This window comes from Mastigoproctus giganteus, chromosome 9, assembly GCF_048544385.1.
Source record: "Mastigoproctus giganteus isolate SK-2022 chromosome 9, ASM4854438v1, whole genome shotgun sequence".
In the NCBI taxonomy this organism is placed as follows: domain Eukaryota; kingdom Metazoa; phylum Arthropoda; class Arachnida; order Uropygi; family Thelyphonidae; genus Mastigoproctus; species Mastigoproctus giganteus.
Genome location: NC_143583.1, coordinates 134,356,451 through 134,383,140, shown reverse-complemented (window position 1 = coordinate 134,383,140; position 26,690 = coordinate 134,356,451). Strand labels below are relative to the sequence as shown.

Genomic DNA, 26,690 nt, shown 5'->3' with positions numbered 1-26,690 from the left:
TTCAAATATCTTGGGTGACCACTTGAGGAAATTTAGTACACTGTTGATTCTATAGATTCAGAAATTGTGTTGTAGCACAATACTGAATGCCTATGATTCATTTCATTTGTTTATTTATTTTTTGTGGTAAATTTTTCTAAACACTAATAGCAATAAGAGAAAAAAATTTCAATAGAGACACCATTTGTTATGGGTGGTTAACAAAAAGGACAATTTAGGTGAAAAAATTAACAATTTATATAAGATATTTTATTTTTATAGTAATTGAATGAATGAGATAGAAAAAAAAAATTTCAATAAAAATTCTCTATTTGTGATGCAATATAACTTTCTAAAACTGGAATGGAGCAATCACTAAAGACAGTTAGGTAGAAAACATTACAACAAAAATAACTAATTGTTTTTAATAATAAATTTTATTTTTATAGTATCCATAAATTATTTGAGTGTAAAAAAACTTGATAAAATCTCTGTTCTGCATTATATTTTTCTAAAAATGGAATGTAGTGATCACCAAGTATTACCAGTTAGGTTAAAAATATTAGGAAAAAAAAACTAAGTGTTTTATAACAAGACATTTTATTTTTATATTTAAGTGTGGATTGAAACAAAATAAACTACTGTTCACTGCCATGTTGTAATTTTCTAAAAATAGAATGTAACAATTACCAAAAATGGCCAGTTTTAATTGCACTGTATTAAAAATAAAATGCAATTACAGTAATCTGAGCAAGGTTCTGGCTTAAATAATTTTTTTAAATAATTAGTAGAAAAAAACAAATATTTTCATATAAAACAGAGTTTGGAGTACCATGAATCAATGTTTGTTTATACAGTTATTACAGAAGGCAACACAAGTTTGGTTTTTTTTTTTTTAGGAGCATTAGCAACTAAGGCCATATTGCTCCGGGAATATGCGGTGGTCATTCCCTGACCTTTCCGCATCCTCCATATTTGGTGGTGACGGGCTCGAACCCCAGTCTAATCAAGAATGCTACGCACTGCTGCTCCTTCCCACCTGGCTACGGAGGTGCCACAACACAAGTCTGGAGACAGCTAGAACTGTCAATCATGTGCTGTCTGCATGTGCTCAAAAATTGAATGTTTAATCAAATTTGCATGCTTTACCTGTATATTCAATTTTGAACAGGGAAAGACCTCCAGCTCTCAATGAAGACCAAGTGCCTAAGTTGCTAATATATTTTTAAATTGTATAGTATTGCTGGAATAGGTGAATCTGCTATACATTTAAAAATCTAAATTACATTTAAAGTTTTAAAGTTTACAGGCTTCTATGGTCTTTATTAGCAAATGTATGCTGAACTGTGAATAATGCATTTTGTTTAGGTGAACAGCCAAGTGGGGGTATGGAAATAAAACTTTCATTTAAAAACACAACAGCTGTTATGTTTAACTTTAATCCCTATAATATTGGGCTGCATTTGCTCTATGAAGTACAATACTATAGAATTTCAGAGTTATTTCAATGAAGTAGTCGAAATCAATAAAAATTCAGACAAAATACATTATTCAGAACATGGCATACATTTGCTAATACAGACCACCTGCTAACTGAAGAAATACCAATAAGCATCACAACAGCTTACTAGCACTGTCTCATATTTTAAATGTATTGAGTTCACCTATTCTGGTGGTGCTATACAATATAAAAAGATATTAGCAACCAAGGGAGAACTGCAGATAATCATATTTGTCAACTGGCCTCACTTCCTTGGATTTTATGTGTTTTTTAACTAATAGTATAACCTCTCCTCCCTTCCTATCTTGTCTATACTTCCTGTACACATTGTACTCCCCAAACTCCAGTTCTGCATTCCTTATATCTGTGTGACACTACATCTCTGATATCCCAACAATATTTGCCTTTGATGTTCTGAGCAATACCTCAAATTCATCAAATTTATTTACCAAACTCCTAGCATTGGTGTATATGCAAGTATACATGCACCTGTTCCTATTCTTAGCTACCCTAACACAACCCACGTGTTTACTTGTAGCGCAATGACTCCCAACAGTCTCTGAAATACCCTGCATCTTGTTTTCCAGGCTGCTGCTCATTCCAATAGAAGCAGTGCAAGAATCACTTTCATCTCTGCAGTGGCTACTGTTAATCTATTAGTCCTTGTATTCCCCCCCAAGCTAGCAGTTTTCTGACCCACCGAACGCTGCCTCGATAGCATCAGCAAATATTCTTGCACCCTTTTATTTAAGTGTATCCCATCCCTGTAGAAGCAGTCTCTCCTGTGAACAAGTACAGACAAGGCTGAAAAAAATTCTACCCCTTGAGCCTTGCACAATCTTTCCAGGGCTGAATTGATCGATAAGGCTCTCATCCTATACTTCCTCCTATCGTGTCTGGGCAGAATTGCAGACACTTTCAAATTCAACCCTAATTCATGGCTTTTTTTCAACAGTGACCTGTACTTGTTAAGTAATTCTGCTGGTCTCCTACTCTTAATATCATTAATGCCAATGTGTACAACAATATCATCCTTTGTGCCTTTAAAAGATGATATCTGCTCTACAACGTCATCAACCTTTGCCCCTGGCAGACATACCCTGGTCCTGTTCCACCTATTGTTTTTACATAGCATGTTCCCTATTTCCCTGTAATAGGACCAGTGCATTCTGCCTTGGGGGTTGCCGCTGTGTTGCGTGATGATCAAGTGCAGGCTCTGGCATTGATGTGGGCAACTGAGAGCTTGATGGGCCCCTCCCTGAATTCAACAGACACAAATCAGCGGCAATCTAGGAGCACCTCGAAAGAACCCTAAACAAGGGGGAACCATTCTACAAAGTAAAGGTTAGCCCTCCCAGTAACATCGACCTGGTTGAGTGGCTCAACTACATCGCCAGATTTTCCAAACAGCCTCCAACTCTACCTAATCTGCCAAACTCCAGTCACTCTTGTCCCACCGATGGTCTTGCTGCAATCCAATTTTCCAAAAAAAAAAAAAAAAACCTGATACAGGCCATTAATGCTCTTCCTCTCACAGCAACCATGGGTGATGATGGCATCCCCCAGTTCATCATCAAATGCGTAAGTGTCTTCATCATCAATCCGCTCCTCAACCTATTAGATGCCTTGAAGATCATTAATTTCCACCACAGGAAACTGGTACTCTGTCCAGCTTCTTCAATAGCACAACAATCAACTCTTCCAAGCCAATACAGATCCATTGCTTGCACCTCTATACTGCTAAAAATTCTGGAGAAAGCACTACTACCATTCATCACCAACCATATTCTCCGTGACAGTCCTGAGCAAATACACTACAGGATCTCTGGAAGATCAACTATGACTAATCTTTCAACAACCACGCCGTACATTTTAGAAGCCTTAGAACAAAGCAGAAGCTGTCAATTATATATCTGACACCATTTATATACCCCAACTCCAACATCTGTTAGAAAGCTACTTCAATTTCTGTGGCAATGTTCTCTGGTGCCTAGGATCTCTTCTGTCCAAGAGGACCCTTGTGCTAAAGATCGGAACGAAGACCTTCATGCATCAGATAACTGCTGGTGTGCCTCAAGGAGGGTCCTGTCTGCCATTCTCTTCAAAGTAATCATGGGGCCGTTTGTGGCCAACAAATGCAATTGGATCATATATGCTGACGATGTCAATCTCCTTACTAGAGTATCGCCATCCAACTCAGCAGCCAAAACCACTTAGCAAATAAAAAGGAAACTACAGGACGTAGCTGACTATCTCAACGCATTCAACCTCCAAATTAATCCTCTGAAATTGGCACAAATCATTTTCTCACTAAAGAGCAGTCCAACAATGCTGGAGCCTGCACTTAATGGCTTCTCAGTTCCAAGTGTTCAAACGTGCAAAGACCTGGGGGTCATTTTCAACTCCAAGTGTGTCCTTCACTAATCATGTTAACCTTATACATTCGAGGCTGATTTCACTACAATGGGGAGCCAAGCAACAGCTGCTACACACTAATGACCCACCCTTGGTAAAAAGGATATCATATCAAATCTATACCTGACAGTACTGTATGCGTCAGAGATATGGGCCTCGGCTGCCAAATCCACCTTAAAAAGATATTTGCTTCTGAATTCTGGATTCTAAAATGGGCCAACACCAAACTCCATCTTCTTCTAGCTCTCAGATCAACACAGTTAGCAGACACCCTTCAACTGTGCAAGCTTCGATCCTACATTGGAGAAAGAAGGCTGTTAGTCACAATCAAGATGGCCATGGTTAAAATTACAGAGCCAAATTTCTGGGATCACTGCTCTTGGCATATTCCTCCCCCTCATGTCTGGTCTTCAGCACAGCTACTAGCCAACCATAACTGGCTAGTACTTACTGACAGATTCCTGCCAAAGCAAATGCTGTCCTCACTACAAGCAATCGACAGTGACCTCCAAAAAGTGGTCAACAACAAAAGATATAGGAAGGGAATCCTCGCCGAACTGAAAATTTAGAACTGTGCCTTGCCTTCCAATAGTCTGGACGTGTATATTATTTAACATATTCATTAATTACTGAAATTGTCTAAGGTTCAAAAACTCAACACCAACCCTCACAAGTTTGCATTTGACAAACACTATGAAAAGCAAGTGTTATCCTTGTAATGCCAACAGTTGTGCTAATGATTCCTTGTCAGTTTTATCTGGACTGCAAAACTTGGTGAATTACAGCTCTTGGAATATGAAGATGCTTCCTTTTGCTGTGTGTTGATGCTGATGATGTGAAAAACTCTTAAGTATATACTTTGTTAAACAGACGAATGCGTTTCAACCTGAAGAAGCGGACAGTCTTTTCATTCATTGCATGTTTTTCAATCCCCTTTGTTCTATTTAAATATTAGCCATTTTGTACATTATGTTTGTAAATACCCTTTACCTTTTCATTTATAATTTAAATTCACTGATCCCTGAACACGTAAACCCCTGGCCTGTGGTAGCGATGAGTAGGTTGCAACATAAACCATATTTTGTACATATTATTATTGTTGCAATAAAGATTCTCTTCTTCTACCAATAGTACAACAATATCACATTTTGCTCTTAAAAGATGATAGCTGCTCTACAACATCATAAACTTTAGCTCCTGCAGACATACCCGGGTCCTATTCCACTTGTCCTTTTTACACAATATATTTCCCTGACAATCAAGTCACCAACTATAGCTAATTCCTGTGGAACTGATCAATGCTCTCTGCTATGGAGAATGATGTGTGTTCTGATGTTGAAGCATGGGGTCTGATGTTGGGGTGGGCAACTGGGTTCTTGATGGTCCCTCTGTTTTAACCTTTTGAGTGCTTCAACGCTATTCTTCATGTCCTCATATAAGCCCATCAGAATGCTGAATTGGTAGTTAATCTCCTAGTACTCTTTGCAAAACACACACGCACCCCCCACCCTTTGGCTGTATCCTGTTCTAATAAAAGTAGCTTTGCAAGGTAGAACGAGTAGCATAATTCTTATTTGGAACATACAATATAATTTATTCACAGGAGAATTACCGTGGACAGTTCTTCCCTGAACCAAAGCATTCCAGCTACTTTGAGCTCTTTGCTTTGGTGCTTTAAACTGAGGCATATTTTAGTCTAAAGTTAATTTTTAAAAAATTAAAATAATAAAATAAAAATAAACACAATAATAAAATACAGGCCAGAAACTTTTCAAATACCTAGATGGCATGAAGTGTAAAGAGCTGTATCTAAAAGGGAAGACCCAGACAATATGATTTTACAAGACTGGAAACCAGGGATGTCAAATTTTGAAATACAGTAAGTCCCCGACTTAAGTAACTTTTTTTTCACTTTTTTTTTTTTTTTTTAGAATTGTAAAATTTAAAACAGTAAAAAAAAAAAAAAAAAAAATCAATCAATAACAATGAACACGGCATGCACAAATTGCACAAGTTTATAAATAGGAATGAAGAGAAGATTCTGAAAATTTATTTGCTTTTTTTATATGGCTGAAGATTTCAGAGAAGGGGACAAACATTTCACCATAATAATGCAAAAACCCACAGAATTCCAGCTATCGGTATTATTGCAAATGCAATAAGATCGAGTTTATGCCCGTTTGTAATGAATTGCACTTACAGAAAAGCCCAATAAACCAGAAATGTGCTTTAGTAAAATGTTAGCTTGCGGGAGTTGATAATAGTGTGCTTCTGCCTTAACCCAGTAAAGTTTTTTACTTAGATAGTATGAACCACAGCTGTAATGCTCAATACGTTCTACGTTGATATCAATATTTGTAAAATAATAAGACAAGTTTACCTCAATATAGTACGTAGAACACTTTCTATGTACTATATTGAGGTAAACGTCTCTTATTATTTTACAAAAAAACAGTTTTTTACAAAAAATTTCATTTTGACCATTATCATGGTGCTGACTAAGAGAATAAGTGACAGCAGTACTAGTAAATCTACCAAGAAAAGGAAAGCAATTGATTTGGATCAGAAAATTAAAATAATAATGATGTATGAAAATGGTCAAACATTAACAAGTATCACATGCAATTTAGATTTGCCAGTGTCAACAGTGAACACAACAATAATAATAATAATAAATTATTATTATTAAATAATAATAAAGCACAAAGAATACAAGAAGTGGTGAAGGGTTCAGGCACCAATGAAGTCAACTATAAGAACCAAAGCTACGAAATACATATCAGTTTTTACAATATAGTAATCTACTTCACTGCAGTCCCCCAGATAAAGTTTTTAATTGAACTAATTAAAAATGTATAACTATTTTTCTATCTATATAATTAATATATAACTCATTAATTAAAAAATATATAGCTATTTTTCTTCATTCTTCTGAGGATATTATGTGGTTCTTGTAATTTTAGCATATCAGGGATATAGTAGCAATATTTTATTAGTCATTCCCGAGTTACATAAAACTCGATATACGTAAGAAGTCCTGGAACGTATCTCTTACATATGTCGAGGAATTACTGTACATCTTAATATGAGATTATAAGATGTACTGCAAAATTAAATGAATGATGTTGCAACAGATTTTTTTTTAGATGAGGTGCTAATAATCCAACAATTTTTCATAAAAAAAAAAATTTTTAAATTAATAATTTCGAACCATAATCTGAATTGGCTCAGGAACACTGATATCCTTGACATGAAGGATTTTATCATCTGTTATATGGTATATATGAAGCTGCTTCTTCCTTGCAGCACACACCTAAAAAAAAAAAAAAAATCAACATTATACATTGCTTTAAATAGTATAGGGCAAATTTATACAGTAAAACTTCATTATAATGAGATTCAGTGTACCGGTAAAAAATATTCATTAAATTCATTACTCACTGTAACCATTATAGCACTCTGCTGAAGTTTCTGCTGTAGTACAAAATAAAGATACACAGCAATCGCCACATCTATAAACAGTATGCATTCCTCACACGGGTTTGAAAATTGAGTGATTTACCTGCATTCCAAAAATTGTTTAAAAATTCTTTATTTAGTACATTACACCTCATTTTATATATATACCATGTGGCCTGTATAACACAGAAAAAACAGAATACAGTACAATAAAATGTTATGAAAAGTTAAAAAAAAAAAAAAGGTGAGACAACTCTCAGGAAGCTTCCAATCTGACATCTGGCAGTGCACTGATTCAGAGGTTACTGGATTTGGGAGTATTTATATACTATACTTGTTTCAATATAAGCTGCACAATCCCACACCAAAATTAAAACTTTTAAAATCAGGATGTAACTTGTAAGTGGTTTTTAAATGAATTTTAAATCATCACTGGATTGTCTAGATCTGATATATGGATCACTGTTTTAACCAAGAAATGATGTGTTCTTAAATTAAATGTTATATCAATGCAAGCTTTACACCATGAATTGTCAAACCAATAAAACACACTTATCTGTGAAAACATCTAAACCTCCCAAACACTTCCTCGTTCATTTCATATATATACGTGGTCTCAGTGATAATCTCAATGATGTCCATTTCAACTTACAAATATTTCCTTTCACTTCAAAGGTGTTACTTGTGCATATGTCCGTTCTGATATTCCCTGTCAGAGACTTAGTAATTTGGAATCTGCTATTTTTGGATCACGTCTGGCTTAAAATCTCTACCACAATCTGTTGCCTCTATCGTTCTGCCAACTCCGCTAATCACTTGAATCTCTTTGACTTCCTCACTTTGAAACTTGACTTTCTTCAGTCCAACTTTTTCCTAACAGCGAGGAAATTTTTCTTGGTGATTTTAATGTTCACAACTCCAGCTGGCTTCCGTTTTTCTAGTCACACAGACGCACTTGGTCGATATATCCTGAGACTTTTGCAATTACTAATAACTTTGCACAGATTGTCCATTTACCTACCAAAATACCAGACAATCCTAACCATGCAGCCAATATGCTCGATCTTTTTCTCACAAACAACACGTCTAAGTATACAGTTGAGGTAAGTGGTCCTCTAGGCATCTCAAATCACAACTTGCCGATGGTCTCTTCTACAATGGAGCCTTTCTCTCATGACCATTCTCAACCTCATGTTGTTTGGCATTACAAGAATACAAAATGGGATGATCTGCGAGACTTCTTTTCTTCTTTTACTTGGTCGGATTACTATTTCAAATCTTCTAATGTCAATGTTTGTTCAGATTGTGTCAATGATAAATGATATTATTCTTAGAGGGATGGAATCCTTTATTCCACACTCCACCTTAAAATCTTGTTTTTTATCTAAATATTTAGTTTTCTAATAAATGTGATAAGGCTATTCAAGAGAAGAATGCTGCATATCATAACTGGTTTGTTTCCAAATCTCCAGGTTCAGTTCATTTCTGTCTGCAACAATTGTAAAGCAGTTATTAATCAGCCCAAACTACATTTCAAACAGGGTAAGAGTAGAAAACTTGCTCCTTGTCCAAATGGTAGATGAGCATTCTGATCTCTTGCCAAAGCTACTGGCTACAATTTTTGCCCATCTTTGTTCTCACCTCTGTCAAAACCAGATGGTTCTATTGCTACTTCAGCCAACTTCAAACTCACAGAATCAACTCTTCTTCCAAACAGCTGCTCACTCTATACAAATCTCATATCCACACTAAAACTGAATGCTGTTCCCACGTGGGGCAGTGCCCTAAAAACCTATCTCTCACAGGCTTCTAGTCTCCATTTAAAGTGTGGACGGTTAGGTAATTAGTGAACTAACTCTAACAAATTCTCTCCACTCTCTGTCTCACAGATGTTCTGATTTTTGCTGCATGCCTTTTCTACAGTTGTCTCCACGGGCATTGTTCTTTTGAGTTGGCTTCTATAATTCCACTCTCTCTTCTAAACCAGTCTGAACACATGCCACAGCCAGTCAGCATCCTTTTACTGTCCAACTTCAAACTCACAGAACCAACTTTTCTTCTTCTTATTTATTTTTTCAACTTCTGTTTTCTGGAACAACCTCCCTTCATATGTATTTAGCAACAGCCAGGAAAGCAAAGCAATGGGGATTTCCAGGACTGCTGGGTGTCATAGTGGAACAAGTAAATACATGGGATGTGTTAGGATAACTAAGAGTAGAAACAGGTGCATGCATACTTGCACTTATTTATACACCAATGATAGGAGTATAGTTAATAAATTTGATGAGCTTGAAATGCTAGTCAAGACATCAAAGGCAGATATTATTGGAATATCAGAGATGTGGTGTCACACAGACATAAGCAGTGCAGAACTGGAATTTGGGGAGTACAATGTGTACAGAAAGGATAGACAGGAAGGGAAGGGAGGAAGAGAGGTTATGTGTTAGTTAAGAAACACATAAAATCTAAGGAATTGCATCCAATTGATATTGGGGGACAATGCAATGTTGAGTCTGTTTGGTATGACATAAGCACTGGGAAGGGAAAAATGAGAGTAGGTGTGTGTTATAGGCCTAATGAATCTGATGAGTATAATAGGTAATTGTGCAGAGAAATAGAGTTGGCCAGTAAATCAGAGAGTCTTATAATGGGGGATTTTAATTTCTCAGGGATTGACTGGAATTTGTGGGTTGGTCACTCACACACTAGCAAGGCTTTTGTCGATCTATTGGATGATTGTTTTCTACATCAGCATGTTCGGGAGGCAACTAGAGGGAGTAATACTCTTGATCTGATTATCAGTAGTGATTCTTCATGCATTAAGAATCTGCAGATAGAGGAACCACTAGGTGGCAGTGATCACAGTGTGCTGAAATGGGATTTACTCAAAGAGGTAACTACCATCAGAGGTAAAGGGAAGGGTTATTGCTTTCATAAAGGCGACTACAATGGTCTGAGACAGTATTTAAATTCGATACAGTGGTACCAACAGCAAATTCAAAATGGGAAGCATTCAAAGAACTTATCTTGGAAGCTACTAGGCTTTACATACCAACTAAGAAATATTGTTCAAGGTTTAGGCCAAAATAGATGTCAGATGAACTAATTAGACATGTGACAGAGAAGAAAAATGCATGGGATACAAACAAATTAACAGGTGACACAGAAGCCTATGATAGATATAAACTGATCCGAGTCACAAAGGAGGTTAGGCAGGCAAAGGCCGATTACAAGAAATCTTTGGCAAAGGATGCAAAGAAAAACAGCAAAGGGTTCTTTACTTATGTAAACTCTAGAAGGAAGGGGATGAATCAGATTGGTCCACTTGATATCGATGGTTCAACTGTTAATGATTCTGCTCAGGTAGCTACCAAACTAAATGAATATTTTGCATCTACATTCACACATGAGGAGTTATTCAGGGAGGGGAATGTCATAGGTGTATTAAGCATAGGCAGTAAGCTAGATAATCTTGTAATAACTGAGAGTAAAGTTGAGGAGAAATTGTTGAAGATAAACATAAGAAAGGCATCTGGGGTGGATAGAATCTATCCAGTTATATTAAAGGAGACAGCAAAGAAAGTAAGCAAACCCTTAGCCATAATTATGAGAGCTTCCTTGGACACAGGAGAGGAACCCATGGACTAGAGATGTGCAAATGTGACCCCAATCCACAAGGGAGGATCAAGGGGAGACACAGGTAATTACAGATCTGTTAGTTTAACTTCTGTTCCAGGGAAATTAATGGAGGCACTGGTAAAGAAGCATTGCAAGATCATCTAGACAAGACTTCAGTTATAGCTCGGACACAGAATGGGTTTGTTAAGGGAAAAAGTCTTGTCTGACTAATTTGATTGTATACTATGATGTAGTCACAAAGGAACTTGACGCAAAGAATAATTTTGATATCATATATTGGGATCTTAGAAAGGCTTTTGATACTGTTGCACATGGAAGACTGCTGCAGAAATCGGAGCAGTGTGGCAGTGGTGACAAATTCCTGCTATGGATAACGGGATGGTTGAGTGGAAGAAGACAGAGAGTGGTAATCAATGGACACTGCTCTTTGTGGGCTAATGTTATTAGTGGGTTCCCCCAGGGTTCAGTGTTGGGTCCATTGTTGTTTTCTGTATTCATTAATGATATTGATGATGGTATATCAGGCTTAATGTGCAAGTTTGCAGATGATACGAAGGTCGGCAGGGTTGTTAATGACACTAACGACAGTACGCTGCTGCAACAGGATCTAGAAAAGTTGAGTAGATGGGCTGGGAGGTGGCAACTGAAGTTTAACATTGACAAATGTAAAGTGCTGCATATGAGAAGCAGTAAACCCAGAATAACGTATCGACTATGTGGTACTACACATAATCTGAACAAGTGGGATTCTTCCACTTGTTCAGATTACGAACCTAAGAGAGCATAAATTGGTAGTGTGGAAAGGAACTGGGGGTAATTGTGCAAGCAGATATGAAGTTTTCTGAGCAGTGCAGATGGTCTGCAAGAGTAGCTCATGGTGTCTTGTCAATGATATACAGGAATTTTTCTAGCAGGGATAAGGAGGTGATTATCCCCTTGTATAAGGCACTGGTCAGGCTACACCTTGAGTACTGTATACAGGTTTGGTGGCCTCATTTTAAAAAGGATGTAGAGCTGTTGGAACGAGTACAGAGAAGGGCAACAAGATTAGTGAATGGAACAAAGGGTTGCTCTTACGAAAAAAAGCTTAAGTTTTGCAAACTGCAGTGTCTGGAGACTAGGCACCTGCAAGGTAATCTGATTGAGGTGTATAAAGCCTTGAATGATTTGAGTATGCTCAATGCTGATGGGATTCTTCCTCTTGCTCAGAATAATCGCCTGAGAGGGTATAAATTCAAATTGAGGAAAGACAGTTGTAGGATAGATGTGCAGAAGTTTGCCTTTAGGCAGCGGGTGGTTGATTGCTGGTTGCTGGAACAAACTTCCATCCGTCGTAGAAGTTGATAGCTTAAACAGATTCAAGGAAGAACTACACAAACATTTGGAGCGAGTGGATGGGTGAATGAGAAGGGTCTGCGTGTGTGTGTGTTTTCGGCTGATGCTATATAAGCTTGCTTTCTTGGTAATGCTAATTTCCTGAAAATTATGACTTGCAAAAATTCAAGTCTAATATCTTCTTTCATCTGTTTTTGACACTGCTGCATATGGAAGACTACTGTACAAATTGGAGCAGAATGATATTAAGGGTAAGTTGCTACAATAGATAAAAGGATGGTTGAGTGGGAGAAGACAGAGGGTGGTAATCAATGGGTGCTGCACTTCGCGGACTAATGTTATTAGTGGAGTCCCACAGTGTTCGGTGTTGGGCTCACTTTTGTTCTGTATATTTAACAATGATATTGATGAAGGTATATCAGGCTTAGTATCGAAGTTTGCAGATGATTCAAAGGTTGGCAGGGTTGTTAATGACAGTAATGGCAGTGTGTTACTGCAACAGGATCTAGAAAATTTGGGCAGATGGGCTGAGAAGTGGCAACTGAAGTTAAACATTGAAAAATGCAAAGTACTGCATATGGGTAGAAGTAACCCCAGAGAAACGTACCAACTGTGTGGTACTACACTTAAGGAGGTAGAAAATGAAAAAGACCTGGGAGTATCTGTTCAGTCGGAGATGAAGTTTTCTGAGCAATGCAGGCAGGCTGCCAGGGCAGGTTATAGGGTGTTGTCAATGATATACAAGAATTTTGTTAGCAGGGAAAAGGAGGTGATTGTCCCTCTGTATAAGGCAATGGTCAGGCCACGCCTTGAGTACTGCGTGCAGGTCTGGAGGCCTCATTTTAGGAAGGATGTAGATTTGCTTGAGCGTGTACAGAGAAGGGCAACAAGATTGGTGAGGGGAATGAAGGGATCTTCTTACCAAGAGAGGCTTCAGTTCTTCAAATTGCGCCATAAAAAACCAAACCAACCAATCTTCAAATTGCAATAGCTGGAGACTAGGCACCTGCGAGGTGACCTGATTGAGGTGTATAAAGCCTTGAATGGATTGAGCACGCTGAATTCTGATGGGATTTTTCCACTTGTTCAGATTATGAACCTAAGGGGGCATAAATTGAAATTGAGGAAGCAGATGTAGAATAGATGTGCGGAAATTTTCCTTTAGTCAGCGGGTGGTTAATTGCTGGAACAAACTTCCATCTGTAGTTGTGGAAGTTGATAGGTTAAATAAACTTAGGGAGGAACTGGAGAAATATTTAGAGGGAATTGTTTTGTATTTTTTTTTTTTTTTTTTTGGGCTGAAGCTGCATAAGTTCATAACGTTTGCTTTCTTGCATCACATGCCACTATTACTACTATCTTCTTAAACTTCAATCCATGCACAGTACTAAGTTCTATAGGGTATATAATACCTCTCGTGATTGGGGTTTTCATTAAAAAAAAAAAAAAAAGATGGTTTATAATAGTACCTTTAGAGTTCTATTGTTATTATGACACTATATTGGATAATATGAACAAATTTTTAACAACACCAATTTTGTTATCCAAAAAACATGGAGCAAAAAATCAAAAACGAAACCAAACCACTGGAGGAGCATAAAATTCAACATATGCTAATTTCGTGTCCTAGTTAATAAAGGGGAAAAAGGGAGAGGGAAAATTTTCTGCTGCTCCTTCATCTCTAAAATACCAAAATTCTGTTGTATTAGAAAAGACAAGATCAAGAATTTGATTATTGGTTTTCATCTTAGTTATAATTTTGGAAAGTTTAACAGCATCAATTTCTTTCTCAGTGCAATTCCCAATGAGAAGATTAAGATTCAATCATCATATGCCGTTGGGGGCAACTTCATGTTCATTAGTAATAGCCTGCACATAATACTCTATTCTCCAACAAAATATCTGAGCAAATACACACCGTATTTGCTCATATATAAGCCACACCCCCAGAAGTTTGTGACAACAAGCACTGGGAAAACAAAAATTAGAGTAGGAGTGTATTAGAGACTGAATGACTGTGTTAAGTACAACGAACAACTGAACAGAGAAATAGAGTGGGCCAGTAAATCTGAATACCTTATAATGGAGGATAAACCCTGGGGGCTCACATTTGGTGAGTATGGGCTTGGCACACCCAGGGTCCTGAGCTGGATATCATCATTCTTTTTCTTGGTGATTTTCTTCTACTTTTCTCTCTCTCTCTCTCAGGGTAACTAGGGAAATTTTTTTTTTTGGCTGTTGCAGCATAAGCCTCAGGCTTCCTTGCACCATATAGCTAATAATAATAATAATAATAATAATTTTAACTTTCCAAATATTGGCTAAGACCTGTGGGTTGGTCACTCATACATTAGCAAGACTTTTCTGGATATATTGGATAACTGTTTTCTATAGAAACATGTTGGAGATGCAACAAGAGAGAACAATACTCTTGAACTGATTATCGGCAGTAATTCTTCACGCATTAAGAATCTGCAGATAAAAGAACCACTAGGCAGCAGTGATCACAGTGTACTGATGTGGGATTTACTTAAAGCTGTAACTGTCATCAAGAATAAATTCTAAATAGGAAGCATTCAGGTAATTTATCATACAAGCTATGCTTTTCATACCAAATAAGAAATACAGTTCAAGGCTTAGACCTAAATGAATGTCAGATGAACTATTGAGATACCTGGTAGAGAAGAAAAATGCATGGGATGCATATAAATTATCAGGTGATATAGTAGATATAAACTAGTCTGCAACCAAGTCACAAAGGAGGTACAGGCAAACTAAGGCACATTATGAGAAGTCTCTTACAAAGAATGCAAAGAAAAACATCAAAGACTTCTTTACTTATATTAACAGCAGAAGGAAAGGGCTGAAACATATTGGTCCATTTCATGTCAATGGTTTAACTGTTGATGGTCTTGCTCCGGTTGATGACAGGCTGAACAGGTATGATGCATTTACGTTCACACATGAGTAATTCTTTAGGAGGGATGCCAGAAGTTTAACATAATTACGAGAGCATCTTTGGATTGAGTGGAGGTCCCTGTGGACTGGAGACTTACAAATATATCCCCAATGCACAAAGGGGAATCAAAGGGTGACATCAGTAATTTATAGACCAGTTAGCTTAACTTCTGTTCCAGGGAAAATAATCGAGTAAAATGGAGTAAAACCATTAACACCATTAAAGAAGTAAAGCAGAACCATCCAGTTATACTTCAGTCACAGCTTGGGTTTGTTAAGGGGAAATCTTGTCTGACCAATTTGGTTGGATAATATGATGCAGAAACAAAGGAACTGGATCAAAAAATAATTTTTATATAATATACGTGGATTTCAAGAAACCTTTAGATACTGTTGCACATAACAGACTGCTGTACAAATTGGAGCAGTGTGGCATTAAGTGAAAGATGCTGCTGTGGATAAAGGGATGGTTGAGTGGGAAAAGAGAGAATGGTTCATGGACAAATGTCGTTAGTGGAGTCCCATGTGGTTCAGTGCTGAGCCCATTGTTGTTTTCTATATTTATTAATGATATTGCTGAGGGTATAACAGCTTAATGTCTAGGTTTGCAGATGGTACAGAGATTGGCAGGGTGGTTAACGACAGTAAAGGTATGTTGCTGCAACAAGATCTATAAAAATTAGGCAGATATGCTGAGAAATCGCAAATGAACTTTAACATTGACAAATGCAAGGTACTGCAAGGTAGCAGTAAGCTCAAAATAGCGTAGCAAATGTGTAAGCTCAAAATAGCGTAGCTCATGGACAAATGTAGTACTTACTGCCCATACATAGTACTTTACATTTGTCAATGTTAAACTTCATTTGCCACCTCTCAGCCCATCTGCTCAACTTTACAGATCCTGTTGCAGCAGCATAGCGTCAGTAGTGTCCTTAACAACCCTGCCAACTTTTGTATTGTCTGCAAACTTGGACATTAAGCTTGATATACCATCATCAATACCATTTATAAATACAGAAAACAATAATGGACCCAACACTGAACTCTGAGGGACTCCACTGATAACATTAGCCCACCACTCTCTGTCTTCTCCCTCTCAACCACCCCTTTATCCATAGCAGCAATTTGCCTCCAATGCCACACTGCTCCAATTTGTGCAGCAGTCTTCCATGTGCAACAGTATCAAAAGCCTTTCTAAGATCCAAGTATATAATATCAAAGTTATTCCCTGCATCCAGTTCTTTTGTGACTGCATCATAGTATCCAATCAAATTGGTCAGGCAAGACTTCCCCTTAACAAAACCATGCTGTGTCCAAGCTATAACTGGTCTTGTCTAGATGATCCTGCAGTGCTTCTTTAACCAGTGCCTCCATTAATTTTCCTAGAACAGAAGTTAAACTCACAGGTCTATAATTACTTGTGTCAGCCTTTGATCCTCCTTTGTGAATTGAGGTCACATTTGCACATCCCCAGTCTATGGGTACCTCCCCTGAATCCAAGGAAGTTCTCATAATTATGGCTAAGGGTTTGCTTACTTCCTTTGCTGCCTCCTTTAATATAACTGGATAGATCCCATCCACCCCAGGTGCCTTTCTTGTGTTTATCTTCAACAATTTCTCCTCAACTTTACTCTCAGTTATTACAAGATTATCTAGCTTACTGCCAGAGTTGAATATACCTCTGGCATTCCCCTCGCTGAATAACTCCTCATGTGTGTGAATGTCGATGCAAAATATTCATTTAGTTTGTTAGCTACCTGAGCAGGATCATAAGCAGTTGAACCATCGATATCAAGTGGACCAATCTGGTTCATCCCATTCCTTCTAGAATTTACATAAGTAAAGAGAACTCTTTGCTGTTTTTCTTTGCATTCCTTGCAAAGATTTCTCGTCATCTGCCTTCACCTGCCTAACCTCCTTTGTAACTTGGTTACAGATCAACTTATATCTATCATAGGCTTCTGTGTCACGTGTTAATTTATATGTATCCCATGCATTTTTCTTCTCTGCCATATGTCTCATTAGTTCATCTGACATCCATTTAAGTCTAAACCTTGAACAATATTTCTTAGTTGGTATGTAAAGCCTAGTAGCTTCCAAGATAAGTTCTTTGAATGCTTCCCATTTTGAATTTGCTGTTGGTCCCACTGTATAGAATTTAAATACTGTCTCAGACCATCGTAGTCGCCTTTATGAAAGCAATAACCCTTCCCTTTACCTCTGATGGTAGTTACCTCTTTGAGTAAATCCCACTTCAGCACACTGTGATCACTGCTACCTAGTGGTTCCTCTATCTGCAGATTCTTAATGCATGAAGAATCACTACTGATAATCAGATCAAGAGTATTACTCCCTCTAGTTGCCTCCCGAACATGCTGATGTAGAAAACAATCATCCAATAAATCGACAAAAGCCTTGCTAGTGTGTGAGTGACCAACTCACAAATTCCAGTCAATATCTGGGAAATTAAAATCTCCCATTATAAGACTCTCTGATTTACTGGCCCACTCTATTTCCCTGTACAGTTTCTTATTATACTCATCAGAGTCATTAGGCCTATAGCACACTCCTACTCTCAATTTTGATCTCCCAATGCTTATGACACACCAAACTGACTCGACACTGCACTGTCCAGCGATGTCGACTGGCTTCACTTCCTTGGATTTTATGTGTTTCTTAACTAATAGCATAACCCCTGCTCCCTTCCTATCCTGTCTATCCTTTCTGTAGACGTTGCACTCCCCAAATTCCAGTTCTGCATTCCTTATATCTGTGTGACACCATGTCTCTGATATCCCAACAATATCTGACTTTGATGCTTTGAGCAATACATAAAATTCATCAAATTTATTTACCAAACTCCTAGCATTGGTGTAAACGCAAATATACATGCACCTGTTCTTAGCTACCCATGTGTTTACTTGTACCGCAATGACTCCCAGCAGTTCTGGAAATCCCCATTGCCTTGCTTTCCAGGCTGCTGCTCAATTGCATTTCAATAGAAGGAGTGCAAGAATCACTTTCACCTCTGCCAGTGGCTACTGTTAATCTATTAGTCCTTGTATCCCCCCCAAGCTAGCAGTTTTCCGACCCACCTAACACTGCCTCGATAGCATCAGCAAATATTCTTGCACCCTTTCTATTTAAGTGTATCCCATCCCTGTAGAAGCAGTCCCTTCTGTTAACAAGTACAGACCAGGCTGAAAAAAATTCTACCCCTTGAGCCTTGCACAATCTTTCCAGGGCCAAATTGATCAACGAAAAGGTAGTGCAATCTAATTATAAACAGGTAGTAAACTCAATCTTACTGCATTTGCGATAATACTGATAGCTGGTATTCTGTGGGTTATTTATGTTATTATGGTGGAATGTGTTTACCCTTCCATGAAATCTTCAATAATATAAAATACATAAAAAAATTTTCAGAATCTTCTCTTCATTCCTATTTTTTAAGCTTCATAAACTTGTCTCACTTGTGCATCCCGTGTTCGTTATTAATTGCTTATCTTTTTTTACTGTTTTAAATTTGACAATCTCAAAAAAAAAAGAAAAAAAAAAAAAGAAGAAAATATCAGTGAGCAGATATCAATCAAACAAACTTCATATCTTGTCAAGGTAAAATGCTATATTTACTGTAATATTTATTTATTTATTAGAAATTTAAGATTTAAACGTTAGCAATTTTATTGGATTTCTAACTTTTTTTAGTGTTTTACTTATCAGACTGAAGATTTTTTTTGAGTGCTCTGCCCCTACCCCTATTTTTCTCATAAGCCCTGTTGGTTTTAATGTACAAAATACCACATTGTGGAGATTTTTAGGAACATATGTACAGCATTATAGCTGAATTGACTGTACTTCATACAGATCTGGATGCCTAATTTTAGTAAGGATATAGAGCTGTTGGAACAGGTACAGAAAAGGCAATGAGATTAGTGTGGAGAACAAAGAGTTACTCTTAAAAAGAAAGGCTTCAAAACTGCAAGCATCTGGGAACCAGGCATCTCTGAGGTGATCTGATTAAGATGTTTAAGGCTTTGAATGGCTTGAGAAAACTCAATGCTGATGGGATTCTTTCTCAGACTATGCACATTTATGAGGGGGTATAAATTCAAATTGAGGAAGGGTGGTTGCAGGATAGATGTGTGGAAGTTTTCCTTCAGCCAAGATGTGGTTGATTGCTGGAACACGCTTCCATTATTGTTGTGGACGTGGATAGTTTGAATGAATTTAAGGAAAAACTAGACAAACTATTGGAGGAGATATATAGGCAAAATAAGATTTTTTTTTTTTTTGACTTATGCTGTCTTGCTTTCTTGCATCTATTAATACTAATTACATGCACTTGAAATTTAAAAAAAAATAAATAAATAAGAAAATTAAGCAGTTACCTAGCTGTGATTCTAACATGGTACCATGGTAGGAAAATTAACTTTTTGGAGAAATCTTCTGGCAACTTTTTTTAAATGTTTTTCATTTAAGTAAAAAGCTGCTTTGTCACCCTCTGCATTAGTCAATATTTGCTTTGGGCCTGCTGTGAGATAAATTCAAATGATTGGCAGTTTTTAATGCCTTTAATGGAATAATTTCCCAAGTAATAGTCCTTTAGTTTTTACACCTCTTGTTACATTTTGGTTACCTATGTCTATTCAGAATTTGTACCACAGCACTAATGTATCTTTATTTACACACTTGTTAAAAATACATTACTGAGTCTGAATACAGTAATAAATAAACAGCACACAAGCAACATGAATTTCATTTTTACTTCAATGTTGATCCCACTTTTACCTCAATGTTGATCCCACTTTTACTTCAATGTTGAACTTGTTGCAAAACGCACATAATCACAGTAAAACCATTAATTTTACCACTGTTGCACTGTGGTAAAATTCAGTTTATATTTTTCCATTTGTAGTAGTAGTAATAGTGGAGCAAATGATGCAATAAAGCAAGCTTATATAGCATCAGCCAAAAAATATCTGGCTACAAAATTACTCAAGGGTCGTTTTCATTTTCCACTATCCTGAATATAGTAACACAAAGCTGATAAGTTACTCTGGGATTACTGCTACCCATATGAGTACCTTGCATTTATCAATAATTCACCTGTCATTTTTCAGCCCATGGATCCAATTTTCTTAGATCTTGTTGCAGTAGCTAATCCTAATTATTGTCATTAACTACAAAGCCAGCCTTCATATCATCTGCAAATTTTGATATTAAGCCTAATATACTTAATCAATATCATTGATAAATATTGAAAACAACAATGGCCCCAATATTAAACCCCGTGAGACTCCGCTAATAACCAGGGCTGACTTTAGGGTAGGGCCTAGTAGACACTGTCCTAGGGTTACCAACACCCCTAAACTTTGGCGCAAATTGGTAAAATTAATCATTCTAAACAATAAATCTTCGCATCAGCAGGTGCCACCAGTCAGTGTGGCCTAGAGGCGACATATACCCTTGAGTCAGCCTGCTGATAACATTACTCCGGGAAGAGCAGTGCCCATTGATAACAACTTCTGTCTACTTTCACTTAACCATCCCTTTATCCATAGCATTAACCTGCTCTTAATGCATGCCACATTACTCTAGTTTATACAGCAGTCTTTTATGTGCAAAAGTATCGAAAACCTTCCTGAAATCCAAGTACAGTGGATTCCGGCTATTTGGGCCACCGGTTAATCGAGGCAGCCGTTTATTTGGGAAAAATCTTAAAGAACAGAACCCAATTGAGAAAATAGCCAGGGTTTACTTCACTTAATTTGGACAACATGCCGTTTAATTGGGACAGGAGACTGCAGCACTTGAGATTACCCTATGATTGTCTCGGACCATATCATGTGGTTCAGTCGTTCTGGAGGTCACAACTATAAAAGAATAAAAACAATTAGTAGTACCCTGTTTATTGGGCTTTTCTGTTAATGTAATCTATTATAATCGGATACTAAACTCGACCTTATTGAATTTGCGATAACACCGATAGCTGGAATTCTGTGGGTTTTCACATTATGGTGAAATGTGTTTCCCCTTCCATGAAATCTTCAATCATATACGAAACAAATTTTCGAAATCTTCATTACTATTTTTTTAAACTTCGTAACTTGTTACTCCGTTTTCACTTGCGAGTATCGTGTTACTTGTGATTGGTGTGTGCAGAGTTCTTTGTTATTGATTTTTTTAATGTTTTAAATTTTAATTCCCACCCATAAATTTTAGTGAACAGAAATATCAACTAGTTAGTATGTAAGTATTACAGTGCATATTAATTAAGCTATGCATGTAAGCGTAAATTTATTTTTATTTTGCTAACCTGTGGAAAATATTCTTCCAATTTTCACTTATCATTTAATTTTTTAATTGATAAGGTAATAAAGTGTAAATCTGTGCTTGATAAAACTTTACTTTTATAGCCTGTGGATAATATTCCTCCTATTTTTGCTAATTAAAATTGCTGTTTAACAGAATTAAAATTCAATTCACAAACGTGATTACAATGACCAGTGCTTACTACATATTGTATAACGAATGATACTTTACTATGGCGAGTCCATCATAATATGATTTGATCGCACAGAAAATCAATCGTAAAGCAGGGGTCCATTTTTATTTTTAACTATTTATGTGAAACTTCGCATAATTGGAGCAGCCGCTTAATTGGGCCAAAATGCACTAGTCCCGATATGTCCCAAATAACCGGAATCAACTGTATATACTATCAAAATTATTTTCTGCATCCAGTTCCTTGGTCACTACATCATAGTAACCTATCAGATTGGTTAAACACATACTGCCCCTTAACAAACCCATGCTGTGACTTTTTTTTAAGAAAACCACAAACACAAAAGGTATTAGAAACTATAGTACTTAGTACCATGTTTGGGTTGGAGGTTGAGAAGATGAGAGAAGATATTTGTTGACATTAGACTTGAACTTCTGTAGACTGTAATTTTCAGGAAATACGTATGAAGGAAGGTTGTTTCAGAAAACGGCAGTTGAATGAATAAACAAGGAAGATGAAAAGTTGGTTCTGTGAGTTTGAAGTTGGACAGTAAATGGATGTTGATTGGTGGCGGCACGTGTTCGGACTGTTTTGAAAAAGAGAGCGGGAATTATAAAAGCCAATTCAGAAGAACACTGCCCATGGAAGTATTTGTAGAAAAGGCATGTAGCAGAAACAGTATGCCTATGAGACAACGAGTGGAGAGATTCTGTTGGAGAGGAGTCATTAATTAACCTAACTGCCCTCTTCTGAATGGAATCTAGAAGCCTGAGAGAGGTTTTGGGGGCACCGCTCCAGATGTGGGAACAATATTCCATGGTAGGGTGGATTTGTGATTTGTACAGAGTGAACAGTTGTTTGGAAGAAAAGTAATGCCGAGAGCAAAAGAGAAAACCAAGTTTTTTTAGATGCAAAGGAAGCAATATTTTTAATGTGCTTGTGCCAAGAGAGATTAGAAGTCAGAGTAATCCCCAAAAGAGATATATCATTTTGCCTAGAAATCGGAGTGTCACCAAAGATAAACATAGGAGAAGAAGAATCCTTTTTTGCGAGATATAAGACAAGTCTGAGTTTTAGAAGGATTGAAATCAACTAAATTGTCTTTGCCCCACTGGAGAATTACCTGGAGATCGGCATTTAAGGAATTGATAGCTGATATTCGAGACGTTGAAGCTGATTGAGCAGGGCGAGGTTTGTCAAAATGTAAAGTGGAATGCAGTGCTATCATCTGCAAAACTATGGATAGGATTTCCAGTCAATGGAAGAAAGTCATTAATATACAAGAGGAAAAGAGTGGGGGAAAGAACTGAACCTTGGGGGACACCAGCATTAGTGCAGAAGTTAGAAGACAGAGAGCCATCTACCATCACCCTCAATGAGCGATCAGTGAGAAAACTGGATAATCAATCACAAAAAACAGTTGGCAAACCATAAGATGGAAGCTAGTTTAGAAGACCTTTATGCCAAACATGATCGAAAGCCTTTGAGATGTCAAGAGCAACAGCTTGTGTTTCACCAAACTTTTACATTGAATTTGTCCATAAATGGGTAACATAAGCCAGAATATCACCAGTGGATCGACACTGGCGATCCACTGGTGATATTCTGGCTTATGTTAAACTACCTAGAAACCTTCAGACGGAAGGTTTCTAGGTAGTTTAAGAGTTGGCGGTTAATTGATTTCTCCATTACTTTAGAAAGAGTAGAAGTAATTGCAATGGGACGATAATTGGACGGGAAGGACTTGTCACCCTTTTTAGGAACTGGCTGGATATGAGCAAATTTCCAAGCAGAAGGAAAAACACCTTTGGAATAAGAAAGTGAAAAAAGGTGGCAAGGAACAGGACTAAGTTCAGGAGCACAGGTTTTGAGAACAAGTGGAGAAATACCGTCAGGACCTGGAGCTTTCTTAGCATTGAGATTCGTCAAAATCCTTCTGACATCTTTTTGACGGAAGACCACAGGAGGCATTAAATGGAGCGTGTTGGGTATGGTGGGAGGTATTTTACTAAGATCATCAATACGTGAGTTGGAAGAAAAATGGAATGCTAGCAGATCAGCTTTATCCTTGGCTGAAGTGACAACAGAACCATCTGGTTTTAACAGATGTGGGAGCAGAGATGGGCCAAAGTTGCGGGCAATAGCTTTGGCAAGAGACCAGAATGCTCGGCTACCATTAGGGCAAGAAGCAAGTTTTCTACTCTTAGCCTTTTCAAATCTAGTTTGGACTGAATAATGACTGTTTTACAATTGTTGCGAGCTTTGGTGAAGGCAAAAAATGAAACTAAAGAATTGGAAACAAGCCAATTACGATATGCAACATACAACCTTAGCATATTTATTGGAAAACCAAGGTTTAGATAAAGGATGAGATTTTAATGTGGAATGTTGAAATAAAGGATTCCATTCCTACAAGAATAATTTCACTGATATGATCAGAGCAAACGTTGACATCAGAAGTTTTGAAACAGTAGTCTGACCATGGAAAAGAAATCTCGCAGGTCATTCCATTTTGCATTCCTGTAATGCCAAACAATACGAGATTGGGAATAGCCATGAGATAAAGGCTCCATTGGAGAAGAGATAATCACAAAGTTGTGATCTGAGGTGCTTAAAGGACCACTCACTTCAACCGTGTACTTAGAAGGGTCGTTTGTGAGAAAAAGATCAAGCGTGTTGGCTGTATGGTTAGGATTGTCCAGTATTCTTGTAGGTAAATGTACAATCTATACAAGGTCATTAGAAATTGCAAAAGCCTCAGCATCTCAAAGTTGGGTCGGTGTAACTAGAAAATGGAAGCCAGCTGGAATTGTGAATGTTAAAAACCACCAAGGAAAATTACCTCACTGTTTGGAAAGTTGGACTGGACAAAGTCAAGTTGCAAAGAGAGGAAGTCAAAGAGCTCCAAGTGATTAGTGGAGTTGGGAGAACGGTAGAGACAGCAGATGAATTTGACACAATGAGGTAGAGAGATTTTAAGTCAGAGAAGATCAAAGAGAGGAGATTCCAAATTACCAATTCTCTGACAGGGAATATCGGAACGGACATATGCACAAGTACCACCTTTGAGGCAAAAAGAATCATACAGCGAATAATTTGGGCAACTGAGATGAGCAGTATTTGAATCAACCGATAACTGAGATTCTGTCAGAAAAAGTACATGGGGTTTGGCAGACTGCAAGTGGAAATGGACATCGTTGAGATTATAATTGAGACCATGTATATTTGTGAAATGAACTAGGAAGTGTTTGGGAAGTTTAGATCATTTTGCAGATAAGCTTACTCTATAAGTTTGACAATTCATGGTGTATTCAGTAGTGTGAAAAAGTGGGGGGGGGGGACATGCTGTATGAAGTAATGAAATTGTTGGATATGGCGTACACATGGTAAGAATATACCCAGATCCTTGACATAACGTGGCCTTGATAATGCCCCCTGCATACACACTACTCGGCCTCCCTCCAGTCACCATCTGGCAGAGTAGAGGTAGCAAGATTATACAGGGTGTCTCAAAAATATTGGTACAAACATTTAGGGGAGGTAGGTAACATCTAAAGGAATGTGAATTGCATAGGAACCCATAACTGGAAACATCACAGGAAAGTAATAGCAGAGGCACAAGAAGCAGAAATGACACAAGACAGTAATTAGTGGCAAACATTTATTTGATATAATATTAACAATGGAGTACAAGATGGATGCATTTCATGATGTCACAACAGATGTTCGAAGGTTCCACCATGAGACACGATGCATGCGTGACACCGACGCAGCATGGATTGGCAGACACGGTCGAACACACCTGGAGTTTCTTTGACAGTAGCAGCAACACAGATGAGTCTTGCTACAAGATCCATTTCCATCTCCACAGGCGATTCATAAACGATAGATTTGAGGGCCCCCCATAGAAAGAAATCAAGGCTCGATAAATCAGATGAGCGCGGGGGCCAGGCAACGGGTCCACCACGGCCAATCCATCGACACCCATTTGAACAGGCATTCTGCCTGTTCAAATGGTCACGAACACACCTTCCATAATGGGCAGGCGCCCCATCATGTTGAAACCAAATGTTGCATCTTACATTTGCTGGAACATCGTCAAGTAACCCTGGTAGAACTTGTTCAAGAAAGATCCAATATTTAGTGGAGTTCATGCGGGATGGTAACAGGTATGGGCCGACTAAGCAGTCAACGACCATACCTGCCCACACATTTATTGCGAAGCGATGTTGTGTCGCATGGTGGCGCACACTGTGTGGGTTGTCGTGAGCCCACACATGAGCATTGTGCTGATTGAATAAGCCTTCCTGAGTGAAATAAGCCTCAACCGTGAACAAAACATAGGCTGGAAAATTCAAGTCTTTCTTGGAGAAACCACTGTGCAAAAGCAACACGTGCAGGATGATCTTGGGGGAGCAGTAACTGAACCCTTTGGAGATGAAAGGGGTGTAAGGAATCATCGTGCCAGACATGCTGTACACTGCGAGACACTCCTAAGGCAGAGGCAACGGCATGTGTGCTGGTAGTAGGATTATTCTGGATGGCATTCAACACACTTTTTTCCACGGGGGGAGTTCATGTTGAACGTTGTCTGCCCGCACTACTCCTGTTACCTCTAAATGACCCATGATCGCACAAATTTTGATGCACAATTGCAAACAAACGGTGGTCCAGTACATGTCTGTCTGGGAAGCGTTCTCCATAAATTCGTTCAGCGGCTTGTCCATTGCCCTCTACTAATACATACACTAGGTGCATGTCTGCCAGCTCACAGTTTGTATATTGATGCATGCTCTTCGTGCGGCGACTACTGCTTGAATGAGTAAACCAGAAATTTTCCCTCTCGCGAACTGATGAACAGCGCCGTCTACTGACTTACGGTGACGTTTCCGGTTA

The 26,690-nt window shown here is 37.9% G+C and overlaps 1 protein-coding gene across 4 annotated transcripts in view; it reads right to left on the bottom strand.

Annotated features, from left to right (window-relative positions):
• Positions 1–26,690, bottom strand: part of LOC150080753 (transforming growth factor-beta receptor-associated protein 1-like) — a 272,526-nt gene that overhangs the window by 175,225 nt on the left and 70,611 nt on the right. For all 4 annotated transcript variants that reach the window (XM_090382037.1, XM_090382036.1, XM_090382038.1 and 1 more), the window contains exon 6: positions 7,107–7,208. In XM_090382037.1, coding sequence (XP_090238163.1) covers positions 7,107–7,208 — 102 coding nt within the window. The remainder of the gene's footprint in view (positions 1–7,106; positions 7,209–26,690) is intronic.